The sequence below is a fragment of the Cibotium barometz genome, chromosome 13 (assembly GCF_041138505.1).
Source record: "Cibotium barometz isolate CiBa-2024 chromosome 13, ASM4113850v1, whole genome shotgun sequence".
NCBI classification, from domain to species: Eukaryota; Viridiplantae; Streptophyta; class Polypodiopsida; order Cyatheales; family Cibotiaceae; genus Cibotium; species Cibotium barometz.
In genome coordinates, this window is record NC_141058.1 from 37,280,001 (window position 1) to 37,295,029 (window position 15,029).

The window sequence follows — 15,029 nt, forward strand, 5'->3', positions numbered from 1 at the left end:
CGTCTTCAAAAGGCCAAAGTGACCTATGAGACCAAAGTTACAACCATGTGACATCTGATACATTGTTTTGAAAAGAAAAGAAAGAACTGAAGGTAAGTATCTAGCCCTACAATACATCAGTAGGGAGCATCCGGAAGCAGCACATGAATACATGAATATGGGGGAGTACAAAAGTGACAGTGAGTACAACAGTATATGGCTGGAGTGGTAATCATCCTAGGAGCTCTAGCATGGGTCTCTGCCGGATGGCCTGGATATTTGCCATAGTGAGATGCCTGGTTGGATGAGCCCGATGCCTTGCAATGATGCTCTGAATCCTCCGGTGTAGGCACCATCTCCGATGTGAGGATCCGCGAACCCTCGGGCGTCTGGATCTGCCCAACTGGATAGCTCTCTCAACTAGAGTCCCACGGGGTGCCCACTGCTGGGCTGTCGGCTGTGTGTCCTCCCGGGTAGTCCCTCTAAAGAAGTCAGTAATCTGTCTCTATGTGGACTCCCTGCCAGTCGGGCGTTTGCTCCTGATAATGGACTCTCTAAGCTTGCGGATCTCCAGGAGATAAAGACCCAAGCATTGCTGATCACAATAGTCCATGACTCTAGCCAGTGGTCCAAATCCCTCTCTGAAAAGGCAATGGTAGCGCCCTCGAATCTCATAATATGCTGTGCAGCGACAGATGTAGTGCTCCTCCGTCTCTGGCTCTATCCAACAAATCTGACAAATCCTGTCCCCTGGAGGTATGCCTCTAAATCTGCCTGTCTCTATCTCTAACTGATGTGAAGAGGTGCGGATCTGCCCATGGCGCACCTCAATCCATGAGACAGATGGGTAGAGAGAGAGAGAGAGAGAGAGAGAGAGAGAGAGAGAGAGAGAGATTAAGCGTCTACTAAAGACCCAATGGGCCTATGAGACCAAAGTGATACAATAATGCCCTTGGCATATCTCATCATGGAATGGAAAATAAAACAGAAACAAAACATAAACATATCTATCTCACTTGGGTGATACAAAACTGTCCATGGAAGCTCATCATGGAATGCTAGGAACATAGAAACATGAGAGCAGCATCAGCCCCCAGTAAAAGAGAGAGAGAGAGAGAGAGAGAGAGAGAGAGAGAGAGAGAGAGAGAGAGCACTAAATGTGTTGTTGCAGCGAGGTGAACGCATTCCTCCCGAGGTTCTGAGGTCCATAGCTCCACCACCTCTACCATCACAACAAAGCATTCTAGGAATGACTGCAGCTGAAAGGCCCCCTTTCCCATCAGCCATTGAAGCTTCACCTGCTGCGGGAAAAGATGATACGGAAAAGCACAATGTGGGGCTTGTTCCTAGTAGCGCTGCATCAAAGCCAGAGGGGAAAGCTCAGAAAGCTTCCTTGCAGGTTGAGAGGTCAGGTGTTTCGAATTCTCAGCCATCTCAGGTCAGTAGTACGATGGATCAGTGCAGTCCAGCTATGAAGCAGGAAGATGCTCCAATTGCACCCAGGCCTATTGGTGAATCTACTGGTGGTGGCCAATGCAGTTCCAGTGAGCAGGCTATCAAAGAAGATTCTAGCCTTGTTAGTAATGCCAATATGGCTAGCAGGCCTTGTTCACCAAGTAACGCACCCTCAGGGTCATTAACCAAAAAACCCATGCCAGCTGCTCCCAATCAACAAAAACCCTTGCAACTTTTGAGGCGGTATCGCGGCCCATTGTTTGATTTCCCTCCTATCGGCAGGAAGATTGACAGCCTTTTTCAGAGCAATAACCCTTGGGGGGCCCCAATTGCACTTGGATATGATGTGAGGCAACTCCTGTCGAAAGAGGGCGCCCGAGTGATTGACAGGAAAAAGTCAGAAAAGCTGAAGTTTATAGATGCCTTGCTAGCATCTGGGCTGGACAAAAAATGCATCCCTGCAGAGCTCATTACGAAGCTTAGAATTGAGCAAAAGAAGCTCCGCTTGATGTCTTTGCAGTCAAGAGTACGAGAAGAGGTTGAAGAGCAGCAGCAAGACATAATGACCATGGGTGAGAGGGGCTACCGTAAATTTGTACGATTTTGCGACCGGCAAAGGGCAGACTTAGCCAGACAGGTTGTACAGTTACAGAAGAGCACAAGAGAGAAGCAGCTTAAGAGTCTCTTCTCATGGAGGAAGCGCCTTTTAGAGGCCCATTGGGGTGTACGTGATGCCCGGACCACTCGGAACAGAGGGGTGGCCAAGTATCATGAGAGAATGCTCAGAGAGTTCTCCAAAAGAAGGGATGAAGACCGAAACAAGAGGATGGAAGCTTTGAAGAACAATGATGTGGATACGTATCGGGAAATGCTGAAACAACAGCAGACTAAGCTGCCGGGAGATGCAGGAGAGCGCTTCCAAGTGCTATCTTCTTTTCTCTCTCAGACAGAAGACTATCTTCACAAGCTTGGAGGAAAGATTTCTGCAGTCAAGTATCAGCAAGAAAGAGAGGAAGCAGCCGTGGCAGCAACATTAGCAGCCAAAGCTCAGGTTAATGCTGCATCATCAGATTTTTTTCTGGATTTTTAGCTTTATTAGTGCATCATTCTGATACCTTAGTTGCGGTGGGGGGCGATCTTTCTCTGTGTTTTTCAGGGACTTTCAGAAGAAGAAGTGGAAGCAGCCGCAATACAAGCTCGTGAGGAGGTTGATGCACGTCTTCAATCACCAGACAGGGCCTCTGACTCTGTTAGCAAGTGAGCATTTTGGACCTTTTTTGTATGCCTTTTTTTGACTTATGAGAGTCAAATTTCTCTTAATTGTTTCCTTAAGAGTATTTTATGTTCTTGTGCAGGTACTATAGCCTGGCACACGCAGTCAATGAGCGGATCGTACGGCAGCCCTCAATGCTTCGTGCTGGCATTCTGCGGGACTATCAGCTTGTAGGTCTTATTTTGTCTTTGAATACAGATCACCTCATTGTCTGCAGTTGATTTGCCTAGGGTTCTCAGATACAGAACCCTGCTCATTGGACGTGGGAGATCTTTGGTCTACGAGGCTGGGTTCTGTCTGTAAGGACCCTTAGTGTAGGTAATATGATTTGATAATGTTTGTTGATTCCTTGATATGCAGGTAGGGTTACAGTGGATGCTGTCCCTGTATAACAACCGATTAAATGGAATTTTAGCAGACGAGATGGGTCTGGGCAAGACTGTACAGGTCAGCTCTTTGCTTTACTTCATTAGCCCTTTGGATGAGTTTCTAAAGGTGTTTTTGAAGAAGAATGTTCAGCTTGCAGTATTAAGGGTGCATGCAAGCACCAAATGGAAAAAGTGGAAGCGTCTCTGCATGTTTTTGCTGCACATATCTTGTTGTCTGTTGGGTCTTCACACCTGCCCGCATATTTTTTTGTGGCTGCATCTGCAGAGCCGTGAATAATTCTACTTTTGTGTGACTCCCATGATCCATCATCACAAGGGCCCCAGTTAAAGCATACAGCTTGTAAGGCAGTGGTAGCAAGCGCTGCTGGGCCCTCAAATTAGATGGTTGCTATTGACCTGCTGGCCTGCCGGCATTGTGTAAAAAGCGTCCATGACCTGGCAAACAGTGTGGACCCGCAACGTTCCTCAGACTGGGGGTAAGTTGCCGCCGGACAGTGGAGGTATCTTTTGGACCAATGAGTGCATGCCAAGCCCGTTTTCAGTGGTGTCCTTTGGATGGGTGTGAAGTTCCAGAAAGAGTCTGACGTGCAGGCGCATTGGTTTATAGGGATGGCTTCACAAATGACCACTTTGTTGGGATCCACCTGGAGATTGGGTGGATCTTCCTCATTTCAAGTGGGTAGTGGGTCAGGTGCCATATGATTTGGCACCTTTTTGTGGTCAAAGGGTGGGCAGGCAGCGGCCTCTGTGAAGTGGCCTTAAGTGGCTTCTAGCCTGAATTTTTATCATTTTTAAAGAGAGTATGTGCCAATATTGTGATAAAATGATGCAGGTGATGGCTTTGATTGCATATTTGATGGAGTTCAAGGGCAACTACGGTCCTCACCTCATAATTGTTCCCAATGCAGTTATTGTAAACTGGAAGGTTATTACTACTATGCCGCCCTCGTTTGAAAACCACGTCATTAAACTATGTAAAGTTTATAAACAATGTATAGTATATTTCTTCTAAGCAAACCTCTTTCTTCCCATGTATTTTGACTTTGTTTTGATTATCTTATGCACTGTGTTTGCACAGAGCGAGTTACTGCGATGGATACCCTCTGTTTCATGTATATTTTATGTTGGAAGCAAAGAACAACGCTCAAAGCTGTATTCCCAGGTTTGGATTTAAAAAGACATTTTTGTTGAGGGTTATTGGTAATTAACAGGATGCATATGTATGTGTGTGTGTGTGTGTGCATGCGCACGTGCGTTCATACACATATTTATGCATACATATGCCTTGTGTGTATATGGACCTTGATCCTCTCTCTCTCTCTCTCTCTCTCTCTCTCTACATTGATTTGTCTCATAGGTCGAGTTCGGCCTCTAGTAGACGTTAATACAGCTTTCTTTCTCTCTCTCTCTCTCTCTCTCTCTCTCTCTCCATGTATGTGTGTGTATGTATTTATGTATGCATGCATAAATGAATGTATGTATGTGTGCATGTATGTATGTATGAATGTGGAGGCCTCTTGTGTAGACTTTCTTGAAGGAAAAAGCTCCGAGAGTAACTTAATCTCTGATTGCTACTTTATTACAGGAAGTTTGTGCAATGAAGTTCAATGTGCTGGTTACCACCTATGAATTCATCATGCGCGACCGGTCGAAGCTATCAAAGGTTGAGTGGAAGTATTTGATTATTGATGAGGCGCAGCGCATGAAGGACCGAGAATCCCGGCTTTCACGTGACTTGGACCGTTTCCGCTGTCAGCGACGGCTGCTTTTAACAGGGACTCCTCTGCAGGTAACAGTCTAGTATATTTGGCTTTTATGTCTGAGGGTCTTTACAGACATCACTACTTGAATAAATAATCTAATATCCATTTTATATACTTTATCAAGAATATTAAAAGCATGCACACACACACGACACGCACGCACGCACGTACGTAAAAATATAAATACACGCGTGCGACACACGCACGCACGCACGTGCGTGTAAAAATATAAATATAGATATAACTTCCAGGCAATTTTATTAGACTGTTTACTTGAATGGATTTATTACTGCAGAATGATCTTCGGGAGCTTTGGTCCCTTTTGAATCTGCTTCTACCAGAGGTTTTTGATAACTCAAAATCCTTCCAAGATTGGTTTTCAATGCCATTCCAGAAGGACGGCAGTTCTCTGAGTTTAGAGGACGACTGGTTAGAGACTGAGAAAAAGGTTATTGTTATCCACCGTCTACATCAGATTTTGGAGCCTTTTATGCTTCGACGCCGTGTGGAGGATGTTGAAGGCTCACTTCCAGCAAAGGTGAACACATATTTGTATATATGTGATTCGGTTTTCTTTCGTAGAAGAACATTGTGGGTGGCCAGCAGCCATCGGGCTGATGGTCGGGTGGCTAACGTGTTACTCATGCTACATTGCTACAGGTTCCTATTGTTTTGAGGTCTAAAATGTCTGCCCTGCAAGCTGCAATATATGACTGGATCAAAGCCACAGGAACCATAAGGCTTGATCCTCAAGATGAAGAGGTGAGAGTTGCAGCCAGGAATGGTAAAAGACAGAAGCGAGCTTACGCTCCCCTTCAAAACAAATGCATGGAGCTACGGAAAGTGTGCAACCACCCGCTTCTTAATTATCCCTTCTACAGTGATCGTATGAACGAGTTTTCTGTCCGTTCATGTGGGAAGCTCTGGATATTAGATAGAATATTGATTAAGCTGCAGTATACTGGCCATCGGGTCTTGCTCTTCAGCACCATGACCAAATTGCTGGACATCTTGGAGGAGTATCTTCAATGGCGTGGCCTGATCTACAGAAGAATCGATGGGACTACTCCCCTAGAATCTCGGGAATCTGCCATTGTAGAGTTCAACAGAGTCGGGTCTGATTGCTTCATCTTTCTTTTAAGTATTCGTGCAGCCGGTAGAGGCTTGAACCTTCAAACCGCAGATACAGTCATTATCTATGATCCAGATCCAAACCCAAAAAATGAAGAGCAGGCGGTGGCACGTGCCCACCGAATCGGACAAAAGAGGGAAGTGAGAGTTATCTACATGGAAGCCGTTGTGGAGACCGTCTCCAGCTTTGAAAAAGAAGACGAGATCCGAAGTGGAGGAAGGATTGACATGGAAGACGATGATATGGCAGGAAAGGATCGATACGTGGGCTCAGTGGAGAGCTTGGTGCGCAACACTATTCAACAGCACAAGATTGAGATGGCTGATGAGGTGATCAATGCTGGGCGGTTTGATCAAAGGACAACACAAGAGGAGCGCAGGTTGACGCTTGAAGCACTGCTGCATGATGAAGACAGGTATCAGGAACGCGTCCATGACGTGCCAAGCTTGCAAGAGGTCAATCGGATGATTGCAAGAAGTGATGAGGAGGTGGAGTTCTTTGATCAAATGGATGAAGAGTATGATTGGCCAGGGGAGATGCTGCAGCACCATCAGATCCCCAAATGGCTTTGTGTAGGCTCCCGGGAAGTGAATGCTGCTGTAGGGGCAATGTCGAAACAGGCTTCCAAGAAGGGCACTGTGGAAGGCTTTGGAACAGCTGAGGCAGAAGAGAAGCTACTTTCAGAACCGTTTGACAAGGTATCTAATAAGAAATGGGATAGCATGTTGGAGAAGAAGTACAGTTCACAAAACAGTAGCAGCAAACGAAGAGGATCGACAGTGGCTGGAAAACTTGAGACTGCCATGGAAACAACTAAAGAGGTGCGAAAGGATGTCTTTGATGATGAAGAGGAAGGTGAGATAAGAAAAGAATTTGATGAAGACGAGACAGACGCACAGATGAATACAGAGCCAGAGGAAGGTGAGGTTTCAGAAGAGGAGTTAGACGGTGTAAGACAAGCCAATACTGAATCTTTAGACATGAATCCTGTTGGAAAGGGACCGACTGAAATAGTTGATCGTGCTTCAGAGTCTTCTCAGGATGAGGAAGAAGAAGAGATGTGTAGAAACGAAGGTGGGATTGGCCTAACTCCACCACTGTCTCAGCAAAAGTTTGGATCACTAGCTGCGCTTGATAGCAGACCGACCACCCAAGTCACGGTATACAATTTACTTTTGTAGTCTTTATTAGAAGCTGTTTTTCTGGTTGTCAGCCATGCTTGTTGGGGGTTCTCAAAGCCTGTGCGTTACCAGGATCTCTTTATAGTACTCAATTGTATTAATACTTTGGCAGGTAGAAGAACTTGAAGAAGGGGAGATAGCAGCTTCAGGTGACTCACATTTTGAGGCACAACCTTCAGGAAGCTCGGCACAAGAACAAGAGGATGGGGAAGAGGAGCAAGCTTTGCAACCCCGGACAAAGCGTAAACGAAGTGCCCGTCAACCTCGCAGGCGGCCTCTAGAGAAAGTTGGCACAAGCGGTGGGGGTGGAAAGTTTCCGGAGAGAAAGCCTCTACCTGCATACCCCTTCCCACAGCTTCCTTTCGAGAGGCCACCTCATGAAATTGACAGGCAGTTCTATCCGCCTGTGGAACGACAGATAGACCGACAACTACAAAGGTTTCGTGAGGAGAATGAGGGGGTAATGGAAACCATGTCAAGGAGACCAGATGAGTTGGTGCCTCCTGCCAAAAGGAGACATTTATTTGAGCCAGGGAAAAAGCCAGTAGAAAGCTTCTCCTCACAGCAGCCTCGAATCATACCAAGGCAGAGTAGGGTGCCAGGATTCACTGAGCAATATAATGATGTAGTTGAACCTCTCAAAGAGAGCGCCAAATTGATGGGTCGTCTCAGTAGCCCTCCTAGTGTGGTGGTGGCAGGACGTATGCCTGAGAGCACACAGAAAAAGGTATAAAGTTTTCCCTATTGAGGTGTCAGCTTTCTCTTCTTTTGTTTGCAAGGCTTTCAAAGGGAGATCATGTTTTAGAAGAAGCTAGAGCTCCATGTCATGCTCTGTAGTTGCTACCTGTCACCTGACTACTACTTGAATCCGAGTTTTGCAGTGCAAGGCTGTGCTTCAGAAGCTCAAGGGTGCTGTGGAGAAGGATGGACACCAAGCTACTGTTATCTTTGAGCTACCAAAGCGCATTGAAAGCCCTGGATACTACAAAGTCATTGCCAATCCGGTTGATGCATGGACAATTGAGCAACGTCTTGAGAGATTTGAATATGGAAGTGTAATTGATTTTGCTGCCGATGTTCTATTGATGCTTGATAATGCCGCTCGATTTTGTAAATCACCCGAGGTAAGTTTTTATTAAGAGACATTGCATGTGCTAGTTTTCACATACTAGAATTTGTTCTATGTTTCACATGTCACCCAAGTCTATCTTCACTGGTTATCATGAAAGATCAAGTGGTTCCACCAAGTGGCCCAGCCTCCTTCATTCCTGTCAAATGACCCAACCTTCCCAGCTTGACTGCTGCCCACCTGGTTACGCTTCCATACCTTTGTTGGTTCCCATCTGGGGTTGCTTTTTCTTGTATGCTCTCAGCTCAGCTAGGAGGCCTATCACACCTCACACCCTCCTCTTTGCCAGATAAAATGATAGAATGTTAGATGTATGTGCATGACTTAAAAACATGTGTATGCATGGAAATATTATTGGTGCAGATCATCTGTTTACATTGCCTTATGATCATGCATTTTAAATCTGGGCTCGAAGGAGAACAGTAACAGGCTTGAAAGGTTTCAAAATGGGCAATCTATCCACTGTAACAGGGGGAATGTTTTTTTAATCCTTCTTGGCTTGATTCAAAGGGGACTGGAAAAATTTGTAGACAGTAGCAGCCCATGTAGAACCTGCCTTCATCCAAACTTTGATCATCTTCAAGTTGTCGTCGATATTGATGAAGAACTGATCCTTCCTACCATTCACAACTTTTCTGGTTCATGACACAAACTTTCAGGAGATTGTACTTTTAGAGGTAAGCCTTTACAGGCTTAAACTCATGTGAACAATCACAATGCAAACCCAAGAGCTTGATTGCACCTCTGGGTCAGAATGTATTTCCAATGACTGGTGGATCTAATGGAAGCAATTGAATGGCTTCGCAGTTCGCATCAATAACAAAACTGGGCGATGCTTGAAAAAAGGTCCATCTAGCCATAGATGATACCGCCATAATTAGGCCTTTATGCATAAGGTTTGTGAGTTATTGTCTGGTTAGCTGGCTGGCCTTTAGAAGTGGCTAACTGGTATGGACATGTCCATGTCACACCACTGGAAGGTGTTCACGTGATAGGTTGAGTGCGGCACCAAAAATCAACATAGAAGGCACAATACCCAAGTCACGTAGTAGGGCTCCATTAGGCTTGTAGTGGGTAGGGAGTAAGTGAGATTCAGCTAAAAAGGAAAGCTGAAATAAACAGGTGGATGGCTGCTCTAGATAGCTCATGAGTTGTGGTTGAGAAGAACCTTAAGAATGGGCTTCAAACCATTCTATATTCAAGTGATAACTCTTGCTTTGTAATGATTGTCTTGTCAGGAAACCCTAGCCCAAGGAGTGATTGTTATAAGTGTTAGAACAGGATTAGAAAGAGTGCTGGTAGTTGGTGGGGATATAAGACCAGCTGTAGCTGAAAACGAGAGCTGAAATAAAGAGCTGGAAGGCCCTTAAGAATGGAGCTTCAAACTATTTTGTATTCAAGTGATAACTCTTGCTTTGTAATGATTGGCTTGTGAGGAAACCCTAGCCCAATGATTGGGCTGCAAACAATGAAATGCTATTAACCTCTGATTACTCTTTTTACATTTTAAAGTAAGTTGGTGTAACATGCAGCCGAATTATGCGTAGATGTAGAATCCTGTCACACAGTCGCACACCGCCTTCTTTATCCTGAGTTTGGTGAGGCTTTAGCAATCCACTTTATCACTTCACACTTAGAGATGAGAGAGAGAGATGGAGATTTGTACACCTTATTGGGTCCCAAATTACTCACTGAAGGGCCCCCTCCTATTGCTAGGAGTATTTGCTTTTATTACTTTGAAGAGAATGTAGAAGCACCAATGATGTCCAATCTCAAGGCCAATGCACTCTTCCAAGGGGCTGTAGTAAGGTTGCAAAGTGTGGCCGAGAGATGGGCTGTTTTGGGACTGTTCTAGGCTGTGATTATGCAATATGAATGAATGAACATGATGCGTTTACCGTCACCTTGATGGCTGGAGCAAACGATGAAGTGGATGTATGCTGAAATCTGCTGTAGGGTGAAAAGTTAAAACACAAGGGACTGAAGTGCTTTCTCCTTGGCTGAATGCTGATGATGCGTTTTGCGATGATGAATGCTTATATGCTCCAAGCGATGATGCTCCCAAAGGCTGAGGGCTGAATCGCTTTTGCTTGAATCATGATATGATATGGTATGAAGAAATCGATGCTATTTATATGAGCATGAGGTTGGTCCGCTGGCTATAGAGCTGGCCGATTGCATCAATAAAGCTACATGACTTGAATAATGTGATAAATGCTGAAATAATGTGATAATTGATAAAATAATACTAATAAATATGATAAAAATGTGGAATAATGCTGAATAATATTCTAAGGCTTCTGCAATGGTCTATATGCATATGGGATGAAGGATTCAGCATCCCTGAACATTCAAAAAAGCGGTTTATGGATTTATGGATATCTAGGACACAGTAGGCTCTTGTGCATGTGTCTGCCTATTTATCAGATGTTGTTGACTCTAGATACGGTTGGCTCTTGTGCTTGTATTTGACTTCGGATCGTGGAGCTGGAATTATGGCTTTAATGCTCGACTTATGTAATACTATTGATGGGCAATGGATTTGCTATACTTGAAGGATATTTCAGCGGTATCATGCTTATATAGTTGCGGACAACTGTCTTATACGACAGAGGGGATGTCACCAATTTGGTCCCCTCACCAGTCTTAAACAGTGTTTCAGACACTGTCGGGAACCAAGGTGTGAACGGGGATTTTCCACAAAAGAGAGAATGAGCGGCATGGGATTTATTCACCAAAGTGACTTTTAATATTTATAAGTCGGTGTGTTCACATATCATTAATGATGGGTTGGACATATTATTATTTTTGGGCTTGGACAGGTGGACAAAAGGAGGCGCCTAGATGAAACTTGGGCATCAAGCCAAGAAAAGCATAAAGTTGATATTTTTGGGCCAAAGCTTGGAGTACAAGCCAAGGGAAGCATAAAGTGGATATTTTGGGTTGGTTCGGCCACTTTTAGCCAAAAAGAGGAAAAACACTTCAAAAATAGAGCTAGTCGACTCTATTAAAGCAAGTTTGGGCTGTTTTATCATCATGCGCATCCCTCTTCAGCACATTGGGCGCTTTCTCTCTCTACAGGCCGACCTACTCTATTTCTCCCTCCTGAGTGACTGGCCGTACAATAGCGCAGATCCTCTTCTATATTCTGGCCGTACAGCAGGTACAGTTGCGGGCAGCTCCTTCCTCCTCTTGCGTTGGTCATACTGTGGACAGCAGGCTAGCCAACTCACTCTTGTGCTGGTCGTACTGGCTCACCCTCTCTCTCTTGTGCTGGTACATGCCGTACAACAGCGTGGTACAGCATGGACAACCACCTTCTCCCTCTTCTGGGCGACTAGCGGGCTGCAGTTTGATATTCTCTCTCTCTCTCTCTCTCTCTCTCTCTCTCTCTCTCTCTTGTTTCTGAAGTGCAGACTGTACAGTGGTACATTGGTTGGGCGGATTCTTCTCTCTCTTTTTCTCAGGTTGTACAATGGTACAGCACCTGGGTCATTTCTTCTCCTCTATTCACCACTCCCTCCTGGGCATTGGTTCAGGGGCCGTGTTTGGAGGTATCAGGTAGTGTTTTTGAGAGCTTTTCCGGGATTGTTTTGAGAACCTTTTCAGGGTTTTTTGGCACAGAGTTTGGCGTTGGGTTTGACACCGCATGGGGCTGTTGATTCGTATCGGTTCTTGGAGAGGTTTGCGCTTTGATTCCTATGCAAGTGTTTGCTGAGGAAGCTTTGTGGAAAATCAGGTGCAGTATTGCACCCGCACCTTGGTTTGATTGTAACCCGTTTACTGGAATAAAGCAGTTCCTACGGGGGGCCGGCCGTTCTGGCTCAGTGTTGTGTTTCCTTTAGCATTGTTTATGGTTATTTCCGTTGTGTTTTCATATCTTTGCTTGGCCAATGGCATCTGAAGTGTCTGCATATTGTTGTTCCGGGTTTCCGCTCGGTTTCACCCATGAATCATGACAGGCTCAAGTAAACCTTTATAGAGAATAATAGTGTCTTGCCTCCAATTGGGAATGGGTTCATATTAACCATTGGATTCCTAAGATCATGTCACACCCCAAAAGAGGCGAGCAGAGGAAATCTCGCTGGAATGAGGCCTTTTGAACCTGAAAAGGAAACTGCTGTACCTTGTGAGATACGTGGGTGCAGAGACTAGGTGTAAACTCGTCTACCTCCAAATGATAGGGCACTAAGGTATAGCTCATGTTGGTAGCCAACTTGGGAGAGATGGCGTCCTTAGAACTGCCCATGTGAAACAGGACTACAAACTGGCGGCCCTTGGTAGAGCCATAAGCTCGGATCAAGCTTTTCTGTGTGGCTGCAGCCTCAAGGCTCACCCTCTTGCTTAGTATCAACCACCACATATGGCATGGGATGCATAGAAGGTAAGAGCTGAACCGCATTGGCGATAGCAGGCAGTTCTGGAGGAACGGGAGATACTGTGGGAACTGTGGCAGAAGGCTCTTTGGAGGCTTGCTTCGCTTGCTATTTTCAATAATCCTTCTTACCATGCCCAATGGTATGACAGTTGAAACATCGGTTTTCTGACTGATGCTTCCTTTGCTCCTTTGGAGGAAGATAGCCTCTAGTGATGCTTGCTTTAGTCTTTTCCTCAAGGGTTTTCTTAGGCTTGGATTCCTTACCCCTTGAACTAGAGCTAGAACTGTTGTTTGTTTTAGCGTCTTTAAAAGACGCAGTATCCTTCCCTGGTTGGGTTTTGGTACTAGACTGCGGTTGTTTTGGCTTGCCTCCATTCATCCTCATTTCTTCATTTTGAGCGAGAGTCAAAGCCCGGTCATATGTGTTAGGTTCAAAGTTACGAACTATGAACCGAATGTTAGGATCCAATCCACAAATGAATTGATCCATCTTGGCTCGCCCAGATAATCCTAACTATTGTGCTAAAGTGACAATCTTATTGGAAATTGAAGCATGGGTGACCCGTTCTATTTGAGTCCATAGAACTCATATGCCAGGTTGGTCAAATACTGGGGAGGTAGAAATCTAGTATTTAGGTCATGGACAAAGGTATCCCAATGAAAAGCTGTGACACTTGTGGTCTGGTCTGTGTATAAACTAGACCAATGCTGCCACCAAGTGAATGCCTCACCCGTGAGGTGGGGAGACGCTACGTGGACTTTATCTTGAGGATCTGTTAGCTTTGCCAAAGGAAAATATGCATTAAACTAATGAATAAATTGATTGATAGCTAAATGATCACACTTACTAAAATTTGATTGAGTTCGGATCATAGTCACCAGAAACGTTTCGGGGTTTTTGGGTTTTCGAGGCAAAACGTTTCGATTGTTTTTCTATATAATTTTGCATTGCTAAAGTTCCAAACATTAGGAACTTTTAACATTTTGAGAAACATTTTTTTTTTGAGAAACCAAAAGAATTAGGAGTTTCTGAAACGTTTCGAAATGTTTCTTGTGTTTCGGGGTTTCTCACTCCAGAAACGCGTTTTCATGTGACTATGGTTCGGATGACGGTTGTTGATGTCGCGGGAGTTTAGTTGGTGGCACCTATGGGTGGGGAAATTGAAGAGAGGGTGTGCTGAAATTGCAGATGCATGGCCTCCTGTTCCCTCTTGTGTAACATGTTCGAGTATCATTCGCTCTTGATCGAGCTCTCGTTGGTGCTCCCGAGTGTGAGTTCAGCGTGACGCTAGTCTTCTTCAAGCTTGTGTTGGGCTTTCTCATAGTTCCGTCTGTCGATTTTTTCTTGTTATTTTCTTGCTTCATCTTCAGCTTTTTCTTCCCGCCGTCTGGCCTCATCCTCTCGTCTTTGTTGTTCCATATGAAAGAAGAGGGTGATGAAGTCGGGGGTGGTTGGAGGAGTGGGTTTTCTATGGTTGCCTGCAATAGTTGGAGACGCTCCATGAGATGTTGCTCGGAGTAGAGCTATGGTATCTGTTTTGGGTGGAAGAGCGTGGTCTCCTTTGAGGGAGACGTCTTCCTGTTGATGTGTACTCTCCTCTGTAGGCATTCTACTGAAGTCGGTGGGCGTGCCGGATCGAAGTATGACCATCTAAGGATGCTCTCATGCTAGGACGCGGCGTGTGTGGACAAGATGAATTTGATACCAATGTAACGTGTAGCGGAATCATGCGTAGATGTAGAATCCTGTCACACAAAGTCTCACACCGCCTTCTTTATCCTGAGTTTAGCGAGTCTTTAGCAATCCACTTTATCACTTCACACTTTGGGAGAGAGAGAGAGAGAGAGAGAGAGAGAGAGAGAGAGAGAGATCTGTACACCTTATTGGGTCCCAAACTACCCACTGAAGGGCCCCTCCTATTGCTAGGAGTATTTGCTTTTATTGCTTTGAAGAGAATGACCGTATGACTGACTTGGGACTCTAGATAAGCCAAACACAAGACCTTCGGAAGACCATGAGTCGGGCTGAATTGTACACGGCTATAGAATCACCAATGATGTCCAATCTCAAGGCCAATGCACTCTTCCACGGGGCTATAGGAAGGCTGCAAACTGTGGCTCAAAGATGGGCTGTTTATGTAGCTCGTGCCTGACATATCCTAGACTCTGGATTACAACGGGGCCACGGCATACGACATTTTCATATCCTAAAGGGTTGTATTGCTGTACAATGATGCACTGATGATGAGCCATCTTGTCACCATGCACCACAGTGCAGAGTGCATGTGATAGTTGGGGTCTTGACTTAAAATAAATCCTCAATCTTCATTAGTCGCATAATAAAATTCCC

General features: G+C 45.1%; 1 protein-coding gene across 4 annotated transcripts in view; it reads left to right on the top strand.

Annotated features, from left to right (window-relative positions):
* The window catches only part of LOC147632644 (chromatin remodeling ATPase BRAHMA-like), a 79,355-nt gene that overhangs the window by 45,963 nt on the left and 18,363 nt on the right, over nt 1–15,029 (top strand). For all 4 annotated transcript variants that reach the window (XR_015267216.1, XR_015267217.1, XM_086807456.1 and 1 more), the window contains exons 3-13: nt 1,151–2,485; nt 2,591–2,691; nt 2,790–2,877; nt 3,068–3,154; nt 3,929–4,021; nt 4,175–4,258; nt 4,682–4,885; nt 5,155–5,397; nt 5,520–7,151; nt 7,285–7,899; nt 8,054–8,296. Coding sequence is in view for 2 of the 4 variants with exons in the window: in XM_086807456.1 (XP_086663582.1) it covers nt 1,151–2,485; nt 2,591–2,691; nt 2,790–2,877; nt 3,068–3,154; nt 3,929–4,021; nt 4,175–4,258; nt 4,682–4,885; nt 5,155–5,397; nt 5,520–7,151; nt 7,285–7,899; nt 8,054–8,296 (4,725 nt within the window). In the remaining 2 variants the exon portion in view is untranslated. The remainder of the gene's footprint in view (nt 1–1,150; nt 2,486–2,590; nt 2,692–2,789; nt 2,878–3,067; nt 3,155–3,928; nt 4,022–4,174; nt 4,259–4,681; nt 4,886–5,154; nt 5,398–5,519; nt 7,152–7,284; nt 7,900–8,053; nt 8,297–15,029) is intronic.